Source organism: Phocoena phocoena, chromosome 5, assembly GCF_963924675.1.
Source record: "Phocoena phocoena chromosome 5, mPhoPho1.1, whole genome shotgun sequence".
Lineage (NCBI taxonomy): Eukaryota > Metazoa > Chordata > Mammalia > Artiodactyla > Phocoenidae > Phocoena > Phocoena phocoena.
In genome coordinates this window covers 75,258,836-75,283,049 of record NC_089223.1, presented here as the reverse complement: position 1 = coordinate 75,283,049, position 24,214 = coordinate 75,258,836, and the positions used below count along the sequence as shown (strand labels likewise).

Genomic DNA, 24,214 nt, shown 5'->3' with positions numbered 1-24,214 from the left:
ATAATAACAGTTAATACTTACTGAGCATTTCAGTAATGTGACAGACACTATTTTAATTGCTTTTCAAGCATTATCTCATTTGATCAAGCACAAAGGCGTCTGATGTAGGTACTAGTAATACCCCATTTTACAAACAAGGAAACTAAGACACAGGGAAGGTAAATGAAGGTTTAACCCAGGCAGGAGGTTTTACTCAAGAGCTCATGTTCTTAAACACTACGCATGCTATGCTGTAAGGAAAAAAAAAAGTTGGTTTATAAAAGATAAAATATGGAATAGTAAAGAAAATTGTTTCTTTTGGAATTAACAGGTTTTTAAAACTGAATCATATCATATAATCCTTTTCCACAAGAAGCTCCAAACTCCAAAAAAAAAAAAAGTACAATTTTATTACCACAAATATTTTATTTAACCTTATACTGATAAATTGTTGTTGTGGGTTTTTTTTTTTTTTTTTTGGCCACGTGGCATGTGGGATCTTAGTTCCCCTTACCAAGGATCGAACCCATTCCCCCAGAGTTGGAAGCATGAAGTCTTAACCACTGTACCTCCAGGCAAGTCCCAATATACTGATAAATATTTATTTCTACAATATGAATACTTATTCATAACCAGCACTGAAATTTTGTATGTAGTTTTAGCTTAAAAAAAAAGAATAAAAGAATTATTTTATGGTCAAGAAATTTCTAGTTAGTTTATTAATTTCAAGAAGCTGCACTTTTCTTTTTGTGAAACTCATTATATTTCTGATTTTATTATGCTAATTTTATTGCAGACTTCTTTTTAACCATCTCATTCTCTTTTATGATGGGAAGGAAAAGGGCTTTTCTCCCATTCACCTATCATTCCAAGGCATAAAAAAGTATGAGAAGATAAAACAGGCAAAAAAACAGCTAACTTCTTTCCTGTATCTCAAATCCAGGAAAAAGCAGAATACTATGTAATACTGAACATCATATGAGACAGATATACTGTACCCCAAGAATTTTTGCTAGGACAAGATGACAACATTCACTTTCACATGTACATACCTTGGCAGGGTGATATAAATACTGTCTAATGGTCATAAAAATTTCAGATAAGATGATAGTTATCATTTCAGAAAATAACATTCGAAAATACCTGGTCTGAAATAAACAGTCCCGTGTTAAAGAAAACCTATGATCAGAGCTTAAATTGTTTGACCCTTCTGTGTACCTAAAATCACAAGATAACGATAGCCTTGATCCACAGTTGAAGGCCATCGCTGTCTGCACTCTAACTTTGACGTTTTCAGGGTGTCACTGGAAAGCTTGATCACACCACCTTCGGTTACATAATAAACCTATCACCATACTGGTTTTAGTATCCCTCCCACATATTCAAAACTTGACAAAGGTGGCCAGATGTAAGAGGGAGCATTTTAATGGAAGAGCGCATTTGCACAACGTGCCTGAACAGATATTTGGCAACAGAACAGAAAGGTTCAAGAGTCAATCTGCCACAGGCCATAATGAAGAAATTTATCTCAGCTTACAGAAAATATGTTCATGTCACTTAGATTTTCCCTTTGGTCATTTGAACAACTTTATCAAATATGTAAATGTTTCAGAGAGTCTACAAAGCTTCATCTGTGGGCTTCTTTCATTTTTATTTTTTCCTTTTGACAGCCTGTTATTTATGTTTCAGGCACTGGGTCTGGCCCTTTCATATGCATCATCCCATTTTTTCCCAACTAGCCTATTCAATTAGTGTTTCTGCTTTACAGAAAGGGAGACAGACTCACTGCCCTTTAGCCCAGTCACACAGCTGTTAGATGGGAACTAAGGATGTACCCTCCAGGCAGGGCTTCTGACCTTCCAGTCTCAGCTTCCTTCTACAACTCAAGGACTTCTTTCCTGTTTCATTCCCTACTTATGGACCAATTTATCTACCATGAGTACCTTCATACTCTCAAGTAACAGCCCATACATGAAAGCAAATTCCAATAACATTAAAACATTAAAGGTGGGGATTCCCTGGTGGCTCAGTGGTTAAGAATCGGCAGGGGACACAGGTTTGAGCCCTGGTCCGGGAAGATCCCACATGCTGCGGAGCAACTAAGCCTGTGCGCCACAACTACTGAGCCTTTGCTCTAGAGCCCGCGAGCCAAAACTATTGAGCCCACGCCCCACAACTACTGACGCCGCGTGCCTAGAGCCCGTGCTTCGCAACAAGAGAAGCAACTGCAATGAGAAGCCAGCGTACTGCCACAAAGAGTAGCCCCCGCTCGCCGCAACTAGAGAAAGCCCGCATGTAGCAACAAAGACCCAACGCAGTCAAAAATAAAAATAAAATAAATTTTTTTAAATTATATTAAAAAAACCATTAAAGGTTAATTGTATGGTATGTGAATTATATCTCAATAAAGCTGATGTTAAAAAATAAAAAAATTTTACATGTAAGCATGCTAATAACATCAGCTCTCTAATTATCCTAATAGTAAACCATAGATAGCATGGCTGAATGAAGCCCATAGGTAATCCAAAAACCTAACCTATAACTCATCCCCAAAATGTTTATAGATCAGTCCCTAACTATTGCTAACTTTTAAGACTCTCATTACTTCACTCGTAGATTACCATAAATGCCTCAGCCTCCCCAATTATGATTTTTCTATTCTCCTTCCCACCTTAAATACTAGCAATCACTCTTAAATACTATTTTCATCATTCTATATCTGTTCAAAAACTTTAATGGTTCCCTTTTCCCTGCTATGTGGAATTCCTCTGCCTAGCTTTCAAGATCTTCCCTAAACTGGCTTCATCACCTCTCATTATTCCTCATCATGTGGGCAAGCAATCTCTTCAGTGTCCTGCGAATACATCAAGCCTTGTGCTGGATGCTGTGCTTTAAATAATCCCATCTTATTAACCAGACATGTTCTTTCCCTCCATCATGGGCTCATCCATCAAGGGTTAGATCAAATCTTACCCTCTCCATGAAGCCCTCTCCCTGACTATTGTATATTGCAGCCTCAGGCAATTCCTATAGTACTTAGGAGCCTTTAATCATCTTTGTATCCCAGCACCTAGTATCTAGGACAGAAAAGACAATCAATAAATGTCTGTTGAATGTAAGTTGTAACATGCTGTGTCAAAATAATTGTGGTTTTTACCCTGTCTCTTCAAACCAGGTGTATTCACTTCACTAGCAATACAAGTAGCAGAGTGCTAAAAATAATGGTGTCAGAGGTTTTCCTTAAGATGAACAAACTAATGAGGTATCAGATGCTCTCATGGCCCCTTTAAGCAATTTCTATATAGGAACTGATAAAAGAGGTTCTGTGAATTTGAAGATGGTCTCCTCTAGGAGTTAACAATGCTAAAATCTAAATGACTTTATAATGAACCCATCTAAGTGTTTTTTCCTAAGATGACAATATAATTCAGGGTTCCTCACCATAAAAGAATACTATCTATGAAACAATTATTTATACTATGATATCTTAAGATTAGTGTACATTTATAAATGTCTTATTTTCTGACCACTCAAAACAGCTCAAATAAATATAAATACAATAACAATCATTTTTTTTAAAGCCAATGCTAAAATCTTTTGTGTCACCAGAGAATATAAGGAATTTAGGTCACATCTGTGCTAGATTATAAAGCACAAATATGAACAGTCATTATATACTTAGATTGTTATGACTTTAACACCCAAGATAAAAAAACTTATATTAAAAAGTTTTAAAACAACCCAATAATATTTGAATATATGATTCAAGACAGAGCTTCAACATATATGCTTCAATATACAGCACTTAAAAAAAATTCTAAGAACCAATTCCCCTGTAATTGGCCCTTAACTCACAGAAAATGCCAAAGATGATTACAACCTTCCCCTGGTAAATATAATTCAACAAACCAAAAAAGGCAACAGAAATTCAGTTCAAAGTGAAGGAGGTACATTTAGATACCAACGAGAAGCTCAAGAACATAACACACACTGCACTTTTTTCTAAAACAATAAACATATTCAGTACCCTTACCTGTTTCTGAAATGTATGTAACAGGATCCTGGTGTCGAATTTTAGCAGGTTTAGAAGACAGTGGCAATTTTTCTGGTCGCTTTTTGGAGTTTTTTACCTGCACTGTCTCCTCTGATTCTGAATCTAAATGAAAGGAAAATTAAAACTTTGAAAAGAAATAGTATAATATAGTGTGTTTTTAAAGTGGGTTTTTTTGTTTTGTTTGTTTTTTGGCTGTGCCATGCATCTTTCAGGATCTTAGTTCTCCGACCAGGGATCAAACCTGGGCCCACAGCAGTAAAAGCACCAAGTCCTAACCACTGGACCACCACGGAATTCCCTTAAAGTGGTTATTATTAACCAATTCCTCAAGACCCTTTTCAAGGCAAATCTCTTTTATAAATTCTCATAGGTTGCCTTCTATCCAGTGTTAAGCCTTTGTATTACTTTTCTGTTGCTGCTGTGACAAATCACCACAAACTCAGTGGCTTAAAACAACACAAATGGGGAATTCGCCGGCGGTCCAGTGGTTAGGACTCCGTGCTTCCACTGCAGGGGTCACGGGTTCTATCCCTGGTCAGGGAACTAAGATCTCGCATGCCGCATGAAGCAGCCAAAAAAAACAACAAACCAACACAAATGTATTATCTCACAGTTCTGGAGGTTGGAAATCCAATTTGGGTCTCACTGGGCTAAAATCAAGCATCAGGATGGCTGTGATCCTTTCTGGATACTATAGGGAAGAATCCATTTCCTCACCTTTCTAGTTTCTAGTGACTGCTAGCATTCCTTAGCTCATGGCCCCCATTTCCTCCATCTTCAAAGCCTGCAACATTAGGCAAAGTCCTTCTCATGCTGCCATCTCTCTAATTCTCTAACCTTCTTCCATAGACAATCTCTCTCTAAATCTCTTCTTCTGCCTTCCTCTTCTTTGTGACCACATTGGGCCCATCCAGATAATCTCCCTACTTTAAGGTCATCTGATTATCAACCTTAATGTCACCTACAATTTTAATTCCCTTTTGCCACGTAACCTAACATATACACAGGTTCTAGTAACTAGGGTGTGGACATCTTTGGGGGCCATTATTCTGTCTACCACAATCTAGTCACCCAGAGCACTTAAATATAAATCAAGACAAAGTATAAATACCTAGTATACGTCTGGTATACAATAGAGGAGTTTTCGAAACTTTAGTGTCCTTCCTCTTCCTCTCACCATGCATTTTTAAATCCTGTCTCATATTGTTCTAAAATGTATCAAACAATTAAATTTCCACTTTCCCAAAAGATGGAAACTCCTGAGAAATGGTGATATGTACTTATTTCAAATTCTTTACAATTCTATACAGCAGTAAAAGACTCACGATAAACACTCAAGTACTTTTAGAAAATGAGTCAGAATCTTTGCTACCACTGTCAAAATCCTAACAATCTATAAATGCTTCCTTAGGTTACATTTCTAATTTTAAGAATTCATACCAAATAGATCTTCTCCAAAAAAGCAAAACCTAAAACTTCCTGAGTTCTACCATTATTTTAACATATCATAAAAGGCATGCATAAAAGTGTATGTTCCCTATCTTAAAAGGACAGTTGATCCTTGAACATGGGTTTGAATTGCACATGTCTACTTATACACAGATTTTTTTCAATAAATACATTGGAAAAACTTTTGGAGATTTGCAACAATTTGAAAAAAGAGACAAAGCACGTAGCCTAGAAATATCGAAAAAGTTAATTAAAAAGTATGTTATGAATGCATAAAATATATGTAGATACTAGTCTATCCCTACATAGGTATAAGGTGATCTTTAATATAAAATTAATGTGTTAGTTTTCTGTTTTGTAACTTTGCTTTCAAAGAATTACATTACTATACAGTATGCCTCTCTATAACTGGAGAAACTGCATATCAGCCTATCTATCATCACAGGTGAGTTTTTTTTAATGTAACAATGTTTCCAATACTGTATTATGAATATGACTGTAATACTGTATGCCAAAATTTTATAACAGATTCATTCATTAGTGCATAGGCTAGGCTACCATGAAGCAATTGTATCAACAACACTAGTCTACCATAAAGCAATCACACTGCTGCTTCTTCATTATCAATGCATGAATCGTTATATCTGTAAATAAATACGAACTCCCTTTTCACATTATCTTTTCATTTTTGATGTCTAGCATTAGTAATACATATAACATCTACAGTCTTTTGTATCATATTAGACAATGTTGATATAGGTAGTAAGAGATGATTCATCTTGTAAACAGATGACATAAACTTACGGTATCAAAAATACAGTACAGTACTATAAAGGTATTTTCTCTGCCTTAAGATTCTCTTAATAACACTTTCTTTTCTCTAGCTTACTTATTGTAAGAATATAGTAAAAATATATATATAACATACAAAATATGTATTAATTGACTTTTTATGTTATTGACAAGGCTTCTGATCAGCAGGCCATTAGTACTTAAGTTTTGCAGGGAGTCAAGTTATATGCAGATTTTCAACTACAAGGGGGATTGAAGCCCCAACCCTTGCATTATTCAAGGGTCAACTGTATATTCAAAGTTTTTAAATTGTGTTTGTTCCTTTTTAACTGCAACAAAAAAGGACCAGATCAAAAGCACAAGAATTATATTTTCGATCTTTGTTTCTAAAGCAACACTTTATGGCACTATTTTTCAAATTCAGTTTCTAAGAACCTCAGCTGGAAGAGAAGTTAATATGAATATTTTAAAAAATAAACATACCATATTCAAAGTAAGTTTCAGACATGCTGTATATACTATCTCCCCTCCCGAACAAAACTTTAATATATTAACATATTTCGGCTCTGATAAATTCTGTAGTGTAACAAAGTTGTTTTCAACTTTACTTGAACATAGAACCCTCTTCTCACAGCACCTGTTAACATCATAGAGAGCTATGTTCTGATGTCTCAGAACATCAGTCTGGAAAACACTGTTCTAACAGATATAAAATAGTTTTTAAACTTGAAAGCTCCTCAAAAGAAATATTACCTGAATCATAGATGATCCTCTTTTTCTTGTTTGGTTGCTTCTGTTTGAAGTCATCTTCTTTACAAGAACGATTTACCTATAAACATCACAGTATAATTAGAACACAGAGAAGACCATATAACTTAGCTGTTTTTTCCTCATTAGATTTGGGCTCAATAGTTCACAACTAGAGGAACGCTGCCCCCCCAGGAAACATTTCTGCTTGTCATAACTGGGGTGAGGGTGTTACTTGCATATAGTGGGTAGACGAGGGATACTACTAAACATCCTGCAATGCACAGGACAACGAAGAATTATCTCCACAATGAAGAATTATCCTGCTCCAAATGTCAGTAATGCCCGAATTAGGCTAAAGAACAGGCCAGACCCATCATCAAAAAGATAAGAGATAACAGATGCTGGTGTGGATGTGGAGAAAAGGGAACCCTCGTGCATCGCTGGTGGGACTGTAATCAGTGCAGCCACTATAGAAAACAGTATGGAGGTTCCTCAAAAAATTTAAAATAGAACTAACTACCATATGACCCAGCAATTCCACTTTTGAGAATATAAACAAAGAAAACAAAACACTAACTTGAAAGGGTATCTGCACCCACATGTGGTAATCACTGTGGTAATCATTTCATAATATATGTAAGTCAAACCATCATGCTGTACACCTCAAACTTATACAGTGGTTTATGTCAATTATTTCTCAATAAAACTTGGGGCGGGGGGAGGAGCAGGGGAGAGAATAAGCCGGATAATAATTGCATCAGATGGCAAAGGCAGGATCGTAGAAAACGCTATATCATTATTCATTTCCACTTTCAACACTAACCTATGTATAACAAAGAGTAAAAGGATATCAGATATTACAAGGCAAGTGCTTCCTGAAAATGAAAAATTGAGACAGAAATAAAAGCTAAGGAGTTGTGGGCCTATCACTACTCATTGCCTGGTGGAAAACTAAATAAAACCAAGGCAAAGGGTAATTAATATTTATATTTTTTAGTTATATACACATTTCTAACATATTCGTAAGGTATTACTAATATTTTGTATTTTATATTTTATATATTTTATATATTTTGTAGTTATACATCACATTTCTAACACTCTCAAATTTTCCCAAAAAAAACAAGAAAGCAGACAGCAAAAAAACTGACAATAATCAATTACAAGGTAGAAATACGTTTCTATCCATTATAATAAAACTTCAAAAACTTAAGCACAAAAAAAAAAAACTTAAGCACAATCAACTAGCTTGGAAGAAAATGAGATGAATAAACCACTGTAATTCAAATACACCACCAGACTAGAGGACAGGGTTAGAAACAATGACAGTAATTCAGAAGTGAGAGAAAGGGGTATCCCAGGAGGGAGAGAGCCACAGAAGGGGTGTTCCAAATTCTGTCAGTAAACTTAGCCCAAATCAGTGGCTGTCTCCTGAACTATATATGCACAGAAAAACTCGAAGCGCCCAGCTAAGGTTAAAAAAAATTGAACAAAGATTTCAGATGCTGCCCATAACAGAGTGGACAAGAGTTTGGAGTTTGAGTTCAGGCAGGTTAACTGCCTGCTAAACTAAAAGAATTAACACTCCTTGGAGGAAATAACAGAATCCAAAGTTCCTACATTGTAAAATTCACACTATGCAAGGTAAATCCAAAATAACCAGATGTACAAAGAAATAGGAAATGTGACCTGTGATGGTTACTTTTATCTGTCAACTTGACTGGGCCACAAGGTGCCCAGATATTTCATCAAACAAGATCAAATAGAATTTGCCTTGCTAGGTTTTAGACTTGCTTGGCACCTGTCACCCCTTCTTTCTTCTGATTTCTCCCTTTTGAAATGGGAATGTGTATTCTATGCCTGTCTTACTATTATATTTTGGAAGCGCATGCTTTGTCTGGTTTCACAGGTTCACAGCTGGAGAAGAATTTTGTCTCAGGATGCATCATACCTAAGTCTCACCCATATATGATTTAGATGATATTTAGATAAGCCTTTGGACTTCAGACTTTAGAACTGGTGATGCATTGAATTAAGACTTTGGGGGGCTTTAGAATGGAATAAATGTATTTTGCATGCAAAAAGGACATGAATTTTGGGGGACCATTGGCAGATTATGGAATGAAAGCTTGTATCCCCCCAAAATTCATACATTGAATCCCTAACCCCCAGTATGGCTGTGTTTGGAGATGGAGTCTCTAAGGAGGTAATTAAGGTTAAATGAAGTCATAAGGGTAGAGCCCTGATCTGACAAGTTAGTGTCCTTATAAGAAGTGAAACCAGAGAACTCACGTGCATACACTCACTCACTCTGTCTCTCAACCTCTCTCCCCACGTGTTCACACCAAAGAAAGGCTATGTGAAGACTCAGCAAGAAGGGAGCCATCTGCAAACCAGAAAGAGAGTTCTCGAGAGAAACTGAATTGACTGGAACCTTAATCATAGACTTCTAGCTTCCAGAACTGTAAGAAAATAAATTCCTGTTGTTTTAAGTCAGCCAGTCTATGGTATTTTATGGTAGCCCAAACTGACTAATACATGACCCACAGACTCAAGATAAAAGGCACTAAACTGAGATGAATCCAGACGTTAGAATTAGTAGGCAATGCTAGAACTGAAAAATACAATACTTAAAACAAAATATTCACTGCATAGGCTTAATAGCAAATTGGAGATGACAGAAGAGTCAAAGAACTTGAGGACAGTAATAGAGAAATTATCCAATCTGAAGTACAGAGGAAAAAAAGAATAAAAATGAATAAGCTGCAATGATCTGTGACGCAATTCCAAAATTCTTTTTTTTTTACATATTTATTTATTTATTTTGGCCGCACCAGGTCTTAGCTGCGGCACACGGGATCTTTAGTTGCGGCGTGAGGACTTCTTAGTTACAGCATGCAAACTCTTAGTTGCGGCATGCATGCAGGTTCTAGTTCCCAGACCAGGGATCAACCCGGGCCCCCTGCACTGGGAGCATGGAGTCTTACCCACTGGACCACCAGGGAAGTCCCGTAATTCCAAAATTGTAATGTGTATATAATTGGAATCCCATAAGAAGAGGAGAGAGAGAATGAGGCAGAAATATATTTGAAGAAATAATGGCAAAAGTTCTCAAATTTGAAGATATAAATTTACAGAGTCAAGAAGCTCAGAAACCCTAAACAGTATAAACACAAGAAAATCACACACAGGTATACCATGGGCAAAGCTGAAACCCAAAGATAAAGAGAAAATCTTTTAAAGCAGCATGAGAAAAATAATACATTACATACAAGAGAATACAACATGACCACTAACATCTCACCAGAAAAAATGGAGGCCAAAAAAAGAATGAGACATTTTTAAGTGCTGAAACAAACTGTCAATCCAAAACTCTATATCCAGCAGAAATATCCTTCAAGAATGAAGGCAAAATAAAGACATTTTTAGATAAACAAAAACTTACAGAATTCATTGCCAACAGATCTACTCTACAAGAAATGCTTAAAAAAATTCTTCAGGTTTTAAGAAAATGATATTAGATGGAAATTCAGATCTTCAATAAGAAATGAAAAGCACTAGAAGCAGCAAATACATAGTTAAGTATAAAAGATCAAGTCTCCTTTTATTTATTTATTTTTTTGCAGAGCAGAAAACTGAGGTTTTTATTTTAGTCTCACCTAAGAAATAAAAAAAATTATGTGTTTAAATTATAATTTATTGATGATTTTGATGGTTTGCTTATTTTAAATTATTATATGTATTTGTTTATAATTTTAATCTTATATATTCTTTAAATTTTGTTTAATTTTATCTTATTAATTTAAGGTAAGTTTTTGAGAAATAATTGACATGTAACATTATATTAGTTTCAGGTGTATAACATGAGGATCTGATATTTGTATATATTGCAAAATGATCATAAGTCGTTAACATCCATCACCACACGTGGTTACAAATCAATTTTCCTCTTTTAATTTCTTCAAAATAAGGTCAGTTTACAGCAATAATTATTACACTGAGTATGGAGTATTAATATATGTCAATATAAGACATATGCCAATTAGGGCATAAAGGATGGGGTGGTGGTAATCAGACCTGTAGAGTTGCAGAATTCTTACATTTTACACAAAGTGGAACAATATTAACTCAAATACACTATTGTAGTCATTGCCTGCTTTTCATAGTGATGTTATATCTTAACTTCTCTGAGGCCCAAGTAGGACAGGAAAAAGAATAAAGCTTTCCTCCAAAGCCTTCCCTCACCAGAAGCCCAATACCATTCACCTGGCACTCCTGTCTTTATGAGCAAATTTTGGTCTTAAAACACAAAGTTTTAACAACTAAAAAGGGTTCCATGTCTAGTGAAGGAAAACACCAAGCTATGAATGCAGTAAGATATATTAACCAGAAATAAGTAATACCTTATTACTTTTCTTCTTCCTCTGCTGAGTTGAAATCTATATTTACTCGAGGCTCCAAATATATCAAATCTCAGAACTGAGTTTATTTTATACAATTCAATATTGTATCTGGAAAACTGACCTTGATTTCCTTTATTCCTTTCTTCGCTTTTCTGGTTTCTTCAGCAGACTTCGTTTTCTCATTCTTCTTTGCTGTTTCACTTACAACTTTCTTTCCACTTGGTATAACCCCAAAGAATTTTCGAATATCCTAGAAGCAAAAAAGGAGAATCATAAACAAACATTAACTGCAAAAAACTCTAATTTCAATTGTAAAAAGGAACAACTCTCCACACACACTGGTTTACTCTCAGTAATTTCTTCATAATGAGATAGTTCCACGTGTGCAGCAGCATTCTTTCTATATGCAAAAGTTAACTGATAAAATTACCTCAGTTAAAAATAATGTGTCCAGGGACTTCCCTAGCAGTCCAGTGGTTAGGACTACTCACTTTCACTGCTGAGGGCCCGGGTTCAATCCCTGGTTGGGGAACTCAGATCCTGCAAGCCACGTGGTGTGCATCCCCCCGCCCCTCAAAAAAGATTTAAAAACTAGTGTGCCTAATGAAAAGTAATATTAATTCTCAGAATCTGGCCAAAAACAGGGCAAAAATAAACAAAGGAAATTTTTCCTAACGACAGCACAACTACTAAAGAGGCAAGTAACAAGCATTTATTGATCATGCATGCACATACCCCATCATCTCGGGCACAGTAGGTGAAAAGACAAAGAGTTGAAGAACATAATCCTTGCCTATGGGATTTTGTTTTTAATATTTATTTATTTGGTTACACTGGGTCTTAGTTGCGGCAGGCAGGCTCCTTAGTTGCACCTCCAAGGCTCCTTAGTTATACCTCCAAGGCTCCTTAGTTATGGTATGCATGTGGGATCTAGTTCCCTGACCAGGGATCGAACCCAAACCCCCTGCACTGGGAGCACAGAGTCTTATCCACAGTGCCACCAGGGAAGTCCCGCCTATGGGATTTATACTCCAGTTTGAGAGAAGAATAACTCTCAGAACACTGATCATTTAAGACCTTAATAACTAAGAACCTTGAAATTATTTTCCTTTACATGATTTTTCCAAATTCTGAAGAAAAAATTTTGACTACAATACTTTCTTCAATTACTCTACCCCGTGTTAAACAACAGAATCAAATTAATCATACTGAAACACTTACAATGTAATTTACAATTAATATCACTCACCTTTCTTATCCTTCGCATACATATTCTTCCCTACCCTTTTATATTTTAGCTTTGAAGAAACTGTGGTATACAGAATAGGGAATTGACCTTAGAATGAGAAACCTCTGGTATGAATCTCTGCTCTAGTGCCTTCTAGCTGGGTGACCCTGAGGAAGTTACTTTAATTTGTTTTCTCATCAGTAAAGTGAGACTAATACTCTCTACACTTTATGAGGATTAATCATGCATCTGTCACAATATTGGCTCAGTAAAAACTTCCCTTCTCTCTCATTTATGAACTATTATCCCTTCATGTCACTGAAACATCTCCATTTACAGTTGTCTCTGCTCACAGGCAAGGGTATAAGGAACAAAGTATAGTGAGAATTTAGGATCTGAATTCCAAAGGATGGGCTCAAGAGCCTGTTGTATTGTTTTCCCTATTCCTATCCTTAATGGTCATAAGCCTGAGTCTTCAATTCTTTTTACCTGTTCCAACCTATCTCTATTGTAGTGAGGAAAATGCCTGTTAAAAGTACTTTACCAAGTGTAAGAAAGGTAACAACTTTTCTCCTTGATCATGGCAGTAATTGTCAAACCCTTAAAATGTCAAAAATCCCAAACAAGTGTGTTATACAAAGACACACACACACAGCTTTGTGGTTAAGGCAATAAAGAAAACAGATAAATGAGGTACACAGACATGTTAATTTTTTTTGAAAGGTTACAGACTTCCCTAGTTTTATATCCTCTTTTGTAAATTTCTTAATATAAAAAAGTCACAAATCCATCCTAATAAAATCTAAGTCTAAAAAATACTGTTAAAAAAATAAATAAATAAAATAAATAAAAAATACTGTTTGCAGAATGGATACCTCAGTTATGAAACTGAGACATTTGTGTCAGGTGCTAAAGAAAAGTTAGAAGAATAAGAAAGCCAGAAAGCCACAGTCTTCCATATAATTTGCAAAGAATTGAGTTTGAGGCTAACAACTACTTACTTTACTGCTTCTGGAGGAAATGAGAGTTTCACATTGGAGTTTCACTTTTGAAATGACCAAGTGAGTCTTCATTCAAACAGTGGTGATTTTTTAAACACATACAAACACATACACACACACACATACACTCACACAGCACACATGTACCATGGAAATATCAAAACTAAATATTAATAATCAGCTTAAAGTCAATGGTGGTTTTCCATCTGTGTTGGAACCACAAATACTTAAAAAAGCAAGAGGAAGAAAACAAAATATAATTCAGGAAATGGAACTGTTGGTAACGTTGAGCTCTCTGATTTTTGTCTGTTCCATACTGCCAATCCTCAGCACTGTTGCCACCTTTCCTCCCTAAGTAATTCTTCCTATTCACAACCCCTTTCTTTTCCTTTCCCTTTATTCTACCCTACTCTCCCACTCCCCATGCCCTTATACTCTGATGGCAGCTGAAAAATTAAATTACAGCATCCTGATCTAATTCAATATACATTAAAAATCTAAACTTTTGGAAAATAATTTACATCAGAATGAAAGCGATTCTACTCACACCTTTTTAGGGATTATCTCCAGTGTGAGCAGCCATCTGCTGTATGAACATTTAAGAGCCAAAGGTCACCAATTTGACTTTAATTTATAGTGTGACTTCACCTTACTCTTAATTCACATTCCCTGCCTGGTATTCCAGGTCTTCGAAGACTAGTGACTAATCGAACTTCCAAATAATGGATCTAGACATCACTCTTACCTGCACGGAATAATTCTTGCTGAGTATATTAGTAAGGAACAAATTTTTAAGTTTACTTTTATAATCTTAGCAAAGGGAAGTCCTTCCAAGCAGAACATGAAGGCTAGAAACCACCCATAAAGAAAGATTTGACTGCATAAAAATAAAACAAAAGATGCCATAAACAAAGTTAAAATATAAGCAGCTAACATGAAAATATCTACAACATGTTATATATAAGAGGGCTCCTACAAATCAATAAAAAATAACCCAGTAGAAAAATGAGTAAAAGCTACCAGTAGACAAATTATAAAGAAATGCAAATAACCAACAAACATAACAAAAGATGCTCAACTTCACAAATAATAAACAGATAAATTAGAACTTGATTGTATTTCCCTACGCGTTAAAAGACTGATAATGCCCAGATATGTCAAAGTTGTGGGGAAACATGCTCACATACTACACTGCTAATAAAAGTAAAAATTGGGAGCGGGGGGGAGAGGGGGAAGATGGTGGAAGAGTAAGACGCGGAGATCATCTTCCTCCCCACAGATACATCAGAAGTGCATCTACACGTGGAACAACTCCTACAGAACAACTACTGAACGCTGGCAGAAGACCTCAGCCCTCCCAAAAGGCAAGAAACTCCCCACGTATCTGGGTAGGGCAAAAGAAAAAAGTATAAACAGAGATAAATGAATAGGGACGGGACCTGCACCAGTGGGAGGGAGCTGTCAAGGAGGAAAGGTTTCCACACACTAGAAGCCCTTTCCTTCGTGGGCGGAGACTGCGGGTGGCGGAGTGGGGGAGCTTGGGAGCCACGGAGGGGAGCGCAGCCACAGGGGTGCGGAGGACAAAGCTGGGAGATTCCCGCACAGAGGATCGGTGCCGACCAGCACTCACCAGCCCAAGAGGCTTGTCTGCTCACCGCCGGGGCAGGCGTGGGCTGGGAGCTGAGGACTTGCAGCGTGAACACTGCCTGAAGGGGTTAGTGCACCACGGCTAGCCGGGAGGGAGTCCGGGGAAAAGTCTGGATCTGCCGAAGAGGCAAGAGACTTTTTCTTCCCTCTTTGTTTCCTGGTGCGCGAGGAGAGGGGATTAAGAGCACTGAACGGTGCTTAAAGGAGCACCAGAGATGGGCGTGATCCGCGGCTAACAGCACGGACCCCAGAGACGGGCATGAGACCCTAAGGCTGCTGCTGCCGCCACCAAGAAGCCTCTGTGCGAGCACAGGTCACTCTCCGCACCTCCCCTCCCGGGAGCCTGTGCAGCCCGCCACTGCCAGGGTCCCGGGATCCAGGCACAGCTTCCCCGGGAGAATGCACGGCGCGCCTCAGGCTGGTGCAACGTCACGCCGGCCGCTGCCGCCGCAGGCTCGCCCCACACTCCGTACCCCTCCCTCCCCCACGGCCTGAGTGAGCCAGAGCCCCCGAATCAGCAGCTCCTTTAACCCCACCCTGTCTGAGTGAAGAACAGACGCCCTCAGGCGACCTACATTCAGAGGCGGGGCCAAATCCAAAGTGAGCCCCGGGAGCTGTGCGAACAAAGAAGAGAAAGGGAAATCTCTCCCAGCAGCATCAGGAGCAGCGGATTAAATCTCCAGGGAAATCTCTCCCAGCAGCATCAGGAGCAGCGGATTAAATCTCCACAATCAACTTGATGTACCCTGCATCTGTGTAATACCTGAATAGACAACGAATCATCCCAAATTAAGGAGGTGGACTTTGAGAGCAAGATTTATTATTTTTTCCCCTTTTCCTCTTTTTGTGAGTGTGTATGTGTATGCTTCTGTGTGAGATTTTGTCTGTATAGCTTTACTTTCACCATTTGTCCTAGGGTTCTATCCGTCTGTTTTATTTTTACTTTTTAAAAAATTTTTTTTCTTAATAATTATATCTTTATTTAAATAATTTTATTTTACCTTACTTTATTTTCTTTTATCCCCTTCCTTCCTTCCTTTCTTCCTTTCTCTTTCTTTCTTTCTTCTTTTTCTCCCTTTTATTCTGAGCCATGTGGATGAAAGGCTCTTGGTGCGGCAGCCAGGAGTGAGTGCTGTGCCTCTGAGGTGGCAGAGCCAACTTCAGGACACTGGTCCACAAGAGACCTCCCAGCTCCACATAATATCAAACGGCAAAAATCTCCCAGAGATCTCCATCACAACACCAACACCCAGCTTCACTCAACAACCAGCAAGCTACAGTGCTGGACACCCTATGCCAAACAACGAGCAAGACAGGAACACAACCCCACCCATTAGCAGAGAGGCTGCCTAAAATCATAATAAGTCCACAGACACCCCAAAACACGCCACCAGACGTGGACCTGCCCACCAGAAAGACAAGATCCAGCCTCATCCACCAGAACACAGGCACTAGTCCCCTCCACCAGGAAGCCTTCACAACCCACTGAACCAACTTTAGCCACTGGGGAGAGACACCAAAAAAAACGGGAACTACGAACCTGCAGCATGCAAAAAGGAGACCCCAAACACAGTAAGATAAGCAAAATGAGAAGACAAAAAAACACACAGCAGATGAAGGAGCAAGATAAAAACCCACCAGACGTAACAAATGAAGAGGAAATAGGCAATCTACCTGAAAAAGAATTCAGAATAATGATAGTAAAGATATCCAAAATCTTGGAAATAGAATAGACAATATGCAAGAAACATTTAACAAGGACCTAGAAGAACTAAAGATGAAAGAAGCAACAATGAATAACACAATAAATGACATTAAAAATACTCTAAAAGGGATCAATAGCAGAATAACTGAGGCAGAAGAACGGATAAGTGACCTGGAAGATAAAATAGTACAAGTAACTACTGCACAGCAGAATAAAGAAAAAAGAATGAAAAGAACTGAGGACAGTCTCAGAGACCTCTGGGACAACATTAAATGCACCAACATTCGAACTATAGGTGTTCCAGAAGAAGAAGAAAAAAAGAAAGGGACTGAGAAAATATTTGAAGAGATTATAGTTGAAAACTTCCCTAATATGGGAAAGGAAATAGTTAATCAAATCCAGGAAGCACAGAGTCCCATACAGGATAAATCCAAGGAGAAACACGCCAAGACACATATTAATCAAACTGTCAAAAATTACATACAAAGAAAACATATTAAAAGCAGCAAGGGAAAAACAACAAATAACACACAAGGGAATCCCCATAAGGTTAACAGCTGATCTTTCAGCAGAAACTCTGCAAGCCAGAAGGGACTGGCAGGACATATTTAAAGTGATGAAGGAGAAAAACCTGCAACCAAGATTACTCTACCCAGCAAGGATCTCATTCAGATTTGATGCAGAAATTAAAACCTTTACAGACAAGCAAAAGCTGAGAGAGTTCAGCACCACCAAACCAGCTTTACAATAAATGCTAAAGGATCTTCTCTAGGCAAGAAACACAAGAGAAGAAAAAGACCTATAATAACAAACCCAAAACAATTAAGAAAATGGGAATAGCAACATACATATCGATAATTACCTTAAATGTAAATGGACTAAACGCTCCCACCAAAGACACAGACTGGCTGAATGGATACTAAAACAAGACCCATATATATGCTGTCTACAAGAGACCCACTTCAGACCTAGGTACACATACAGACTGAAAGTGAGGAGATGGAAAAAGATATTCCATGCAAATGGAAACCAAAAGAAAGCTGGAGTAGCAACTCTCATATCAGACAAAATAGACTTTAAAATAAAGACTATTAGAAGAGACAAAGAAGGACACTACATAATGATCAAGGGATCAATCCAAGAAGAAGATATAACAATTGTAAATATTTATGCACCCAACATAGGAGCACCTCAATACATAAGGCAAATACTAACAGCCATAAAAGGGGAAATCGACAGTAACACATTCATAGTAGGGGACTTTAACACCCCACTTTCACCCATGGACAGATCATCCAAAATGAAAATAAATAAGGAAACACAAGCTTTAAATGATACATTAAACAAGATGGACTTAATTGATATTTATAGGACATTCCATCCAAAAACAACAGAACACACATTTTTCTCAAGTGCTCATGGAACATTCTCCAGGACAGATCATATCTTGGGTCAGAAATCAAGCCTTGGTAAATTTAAGAAAATTGAAATTGTATCAAGTATCTTTTCCGACCACAACGCTATGAGAGTAGATATCAATTACAGGAAAAGATCTGTAAAAAATACAAACACATGGAGGCTAAACAGTACACTACTTAATAACGAAGTGAACACTGAAGAAATCAAAGAGGAAATCAAAAAAATACCTAGAAACAAATGACAATGGAGACACGACGACCCAAAACCTATGGGATGCAGCAAAAGCAGTTCTAAGAGGGAAGTTTATAGCAGTACAATCCTACCTTAAGAAACAGGAAACATCTCAAATAAACAACCTAACCTTGCACCTAAAGCAATCACAGAAAGAAGAACAAAAAAACCCCAAAGTGAGCAAAAGGAAAGAAATCATAAAAATCAGATAAGAAATAAATGAAAAAGAAATGAAGGAAACGATAGCAAAGATCATTAAAACTAAAAGCTGGTTCTTTGAGAAGATAAACAAAATTGATAAACCATTAGCCAGACTCATCAAGAAAAAAAGGGAGAAGACTCAAATCAACAGAATTAGAAATGAAAAAGGAGAAGTGACACTGCAGAAATACAAAAGATCATGAGAGATTACTACAAGCAACTCTATGCCAATAAAATGGACAACCTGGAAGAAATGGACAAATTCTTAGAAATGTACAACCTGCCAAGACTGAATCAGGAAGAAACAGAAAATATGAACAGACCAATCACAAGCACTGAGAATGAAACTGTGATTAAAAATCTTCCAACCAACAAAAGCCCAGGACCAGATGGCTTCACAGGCGAATTCTATCAAACATTTAGAGAAGAGCTAACACCTTCCTTCTCAAACTCTTCCAAAATATAGCAGTGGGAGGAACACTCCCAAACTCATTCTACGAGGCCACCATCACCTTGATACCAAAACCAGACAAGGATGTCACAAAGAAAGAAAACTACAGGCCAATATCACTGATGAACATAGATGCAAAAATCCTCAACAAAATACTAGCAAACAGAATCCAACAGCACATTAAAAGAATCATACACCATGATCAAGTGGGGTTTATTCCAGGAATGCAAGGATTCTTCAATATACGGAAATCAATCAATGTAATACACCATATTAACAAATTGAAGGAGAAAAACCATATGGTCATCTCAATAGATGCAGAGAAACCTTTTGACAAAATTCAACACCCATTTATGATAAAAATCCTCCAGAAAGTAGGCACAGAGGGAACTTTCCTCAGCATAATAAAGGCCATATATGACAAACCCACAGCCAATATCGTCCTCAATGGTGAAAAACTGAAAGCATTTCCACTAAGATCAGGAACAAGACAAGGTTGCCCATTCTCACCACTCTTATTCAGCATAGTTTGGAAGTTTTAGCCACAGCAATCAGAGAAGAAAAGGAAATAAAAGGAATCCAAATCGGAAAAGAAGAAGTAAAGCTGTCACTGTTTGCAGATGACGTGATACTATACATAGAGAATCCTAAAGATGCTACCAGAATACTACTAGAGCTAATCAATGAAGTAGCAGGACACAAAATTAATGCAGAGAAATCTCTGGCATTCCTATACACTAATGATGAAAAATCTGAAAGTAAAATCAAGAAAACACTCCCACTTACCACTGCAACAGAAAGAATAAAATATCTAGGAATAAACCTACCTAAGGAGACAAAAGACCTGTATGCAGAAAATTATAAGACACTGATGAAAGAAATTAAAGATGATACAAATAGATGGAGAAATATACCATGTTTTTGGATTGGAAGAATCAACATTGTGAAAATGACTCTACTACCCAAAGCAATCTACAGATTCAATGCAATCCCTATCAAACTACCACTGGCATTTTTCACAGAACTAGAACAAAAAATTTTACAATTTGTATGGAAACACAAAAGACCCCAAATAGCCAAAGCAATCTTGAGAACGAAAAACGGAGCTGGAGGAATCAGGCTCCCTGACTTCAGACTATACTACAAAGCTACAGTAACCAAGACAGTATGGTACTGGCACAAAAACAGAAAGACAGATCAATGGAACAGGATAGAAAGCCCAGAGATAAACCCAGGCACATATGGTCACCTTATCTTTGATAAAGGAGTCAGGAATGTACAGTGGAGAAAGGACAGCCTCTTCAATAAGTGGTGCTGGGAAAACTGGACAGGTACATGTAAAAGTATGAGATTAGATCACTCCCTAACACCATACACAAAAATAAGCTCAAAATGGATTAAAGACCTAAATGTAAGGCCAGAAACTATCAAACTCTTAGAGGAAAACATAGGCAGAACCCTCTATGACATAAATCACAGCAAGATCCTTTTTGACCCACTTCCTAGAGAAATGGAAATAAAAACAAAAATAAACAAATGGGACCTAATGAAACTGCAAAGCTTTTGCACAGCAAAGGAAACCATCAACAAGACCAAAAGACAACCCTCAGAATGGGAGAAAATATTTGCAAATGAAGCAACTGACAAAGGATTAATCTCCAAAATTTACAAGCAGCTCATGCAGCTCAATAACAAAAAAACAAACAACCCAATCCAAAAATGGGCAGAAGACCTAAACAGACATTCCTCCAAAGAAGGTATACAGACTGCCAACAAACACATGAAAGAATGTTCGACATCATTAATCATTAGAGAAATGCAAATCAAAATTTCAATGAGATATCATCTCACACCAGTCAGAATGGCCATCATCAAAAAATCTAGAAACAATAAATGCTGGGGAGGTTGTGGAGAAAAGGGAACACTCTTGCACTGCTGGTGGGAATGTGAATTGGTAAAGCCACAATGGAGAACAGTATGGAGGTTCCTTAAAAAACTACAAATAGAACTACCATATGACCCAGCAATCCCACTACTGGGCATATACCCTGAGAAAACCATAATTCAAAAAGAGTCATGTACCAAAATGTACATTGCAGCTCTATTTACAAGAGCCCAGAGATGGAAACAACCTAAATGTCCATCATCAGATGAATGGATAAAGAAGATGTGGCACATATATACAGTGGAATATTACTCAGCCATAAAAAGAAACGAAATTGAGCTACTTGTAATGAGGTGGATGGACCTAGAGTCTGTCATACGGAGTGAAGTAATTCAGAAAGAGAAAGACAAATACCATATGCTAACACATATATATGGAATTTAAGAAAAAAAATGTCATGAAGAACCTAGGGGTAAGACAGGAATAAAAACACAGACCTACTAGAGAATGGACTTGAGGATATGGGGAGGGGGAAGGGTAAGCTGTGACGAAGTGAGAGAGTGGCATGGACATATATACACTACCAAACGTGAAACAGATAGCTAGTGGGAAGCAGCCGCATAGCACAAGGAGATCAGCTCGGTGCTTTGTGACCACCTAGAGGGGTGGTATAGGGAGGGTGGGAGGGAGGGAGACGCAAGAGGGAAGAGATATGGGAACATATGTATATGTATAACTGATTCACTTTGTTATAAAGCAGAAACTAACACACCATTGTAAAGCAATTATACTCCAATAAAGATGTTAAAAAAAAAAAGTAAAAATTGGTATAACCTTTCCAAGACAATCTAACAGTATCTATCAAAATTTTAAATGTGCATACCCTTTGTCCCAGTAATTTCATTTCTAAAGGAAATGGTGAAAGAAATAGTTTTATTTCGGGAACCAAAAGTAGTAGTAGTAAGCAAAGTAGTAAGTAGTAACCAAAAGTAGAGTAGTAATTCACTCTTCTTACTTTCTTTTTTAATAGTTACTAATTGAACAGGTCAGTTCAAATAAGACAAAAGATTTAGGCAAAAATTGCATAAAAATTAAATTTTAGCACACACAGCTAATAGTAACAAGTTAAGTTTTTCACACTTTTACTTACAGCTACTGGACATAGATTTATCTCTTCTGATGTTTCTGTGAGGTATAAAGGCAAATAGAATGATTTATCTCCATTTTATAGGTAAGTATGTGGAATTAAGTCAGACAAAAAAAAGCTTTTTGTCAGTTTTGCCACTTACTTCCAGACACTTGGGATGAATTACTTAACTTCTCTGGCCCTTAGTTTCCTCGTAATGCCACTTACTCCACAGGATTCCTGTGGGGATTAGAAGAGATGGCACAACAGAATGGAACCTGGTCCTCTGACTACAAATCCCTTTCAAAGTTCTCTACTTGACCATGACTGCTCCCTCATAGTTTTACCATAATTCTAAGGATCTATGCAAAAGTAGCCATACTCCACAACTAGCAATATGGCCTTTCCATTCTCATTATTCCTGATCCATTTGGTCCTTGTGTGATTACAGGCAGGCATTTAGGACACAAACAGGAAAATGCCCTCATGAGGCTACCTGGGAGATAAATTAGTATATAAAGAATTAAATACAAAACAGTGCTAAGACAGAGCTAAATCACAAAACTGTAAAAGCACCAGGAGCCCCTAACACAGAGAGCCTCAGGGACAGTTGACCAAAAGAAGCATCACCTGAAATGGGTCCCAAAATGATTAGTAGGAGATACTTTTGATAGTCATAGTAATCTGAGTTTGAAAACATTGCTGTAAGTTCCATACAGCAGGCCTGTCTAGCTTACTCACCTCTGTATCTCAAGTACAGGGCCAACAGCTCAGATAAGCAGATGCTTAATTAATAATGGTTGAACACATGAGTGGTTATTCCTAAGGTCACTGACCTTCACACCTGGGCTCAGAAAGAGACGTTCTTAATTATGTAAAATGAAATTCATGGTAAATTTGTTTTTAAAGATTGTGTATTAAAATAATCTTTATTTGAGACTAATTTTTTGCCATCACTTTACCTATTGCACTTTGTTTTAAGAAACTTTAAGTGGGTATTAACACTTATTGTGTATTATTACTTCTATCATATAGTACTCTCTTGTCATATTACAATATTGTGGCTACAAAAAGCAAAAACACTTTCACTTTTAGTATAATACTTCCTCTTCTTCAGGGCCTTTTCCTGAAGCCTATTAATGGCTCTCCATGAACCCTAAGTTAAAAACTTCTGATTCACATATTCACACTGCACAAGCTAACTCACATCCATCTCAATGTCAGTACCACTTAAAAACACACTGCTACCTGCTAAATCTTGTCTCGACTCAAGACCTCTGAGCTCCATATCCATGTAGCCAATAGTCTGTCATCTCCACCTCTACCAAATGCCCCAAAGGTGCCTCCAGCTCATAATGTCCAAAACTAAGCCCATATTTTGGAGGCTTGCTTCTCTCTCTTTATTTCCCTCCTCAATGTATAGCACCACCATTAACCAAAAACAGAAAAATGAGCACTGTTTTTCCTCCTCATTCTGACCCTCCACCTAATCAACCAACCCAACCTAATCTCCAAAATACTGCTGTCTTCTTTCCTCTATTTCTGTTGCCAGTGCCCTGATTTAGGGCTTCATTTATTTACTTTTTTAACAAACCCTTAAATAGGACTTACTCTGTGCCAGACAATGATTTAAACACTTAAAAAAATTAATTTAATCCACAGAACAAATCTATGACATTCTTTAACTTTAATTCACAGATGAAAAAACTGTGAATGACAAGGCATTTTCTAGTAAAAGTTTTGAAATTTAAATGCTCTTAAGTGTAAGCAAAAAAAAAAAAAAGATTTATTGCACTCTCCTACCCTAAGGTGTAACTAACAACTCTACAACGCTATTAAAGAGAAGCATCACCTATCAGGCAACCCAAACGCAATTTTAATATGCATAAGTCA

At 37.3% G+C, this 24,214-nt stretch overlaps 1 protein-coding gene across 1 annotated transcript in view; it reads right to left on the bottom strand.

The window, feature by feature from the left end:
• RFC1 (replication factor C subunit 1) overlaps positions 1–23,615 on the bottom strand; it is a 77,958-nt gene extending 54,343 nt beyond the window's left edge. Inside the window, exons 1-4 of the mRNA XM_065877248.1 lie at positions 23,529–23,615; positions 11,549–11,677; positions 7,028–7,103; positions 4,013–4,135 (exon numbers count right to left, since the gene is read on the bottom strand). Of these exons, the coding sequence (XP_065733320.1) occupies positions 4,013–4,135; positions 7,028–7,103; positions 11,549–11,677; positions 23,529–23,615 (415 nt within the window). The remainder of the gene's footprint in view (positions 1–4,012; positions 4,136–7,027; positions 7,104–11,548; positions 11,678–23,528) is intronic.
• Between the last annotated feature and the right edge of the window lie 599 nt (positions 23,616–24,214).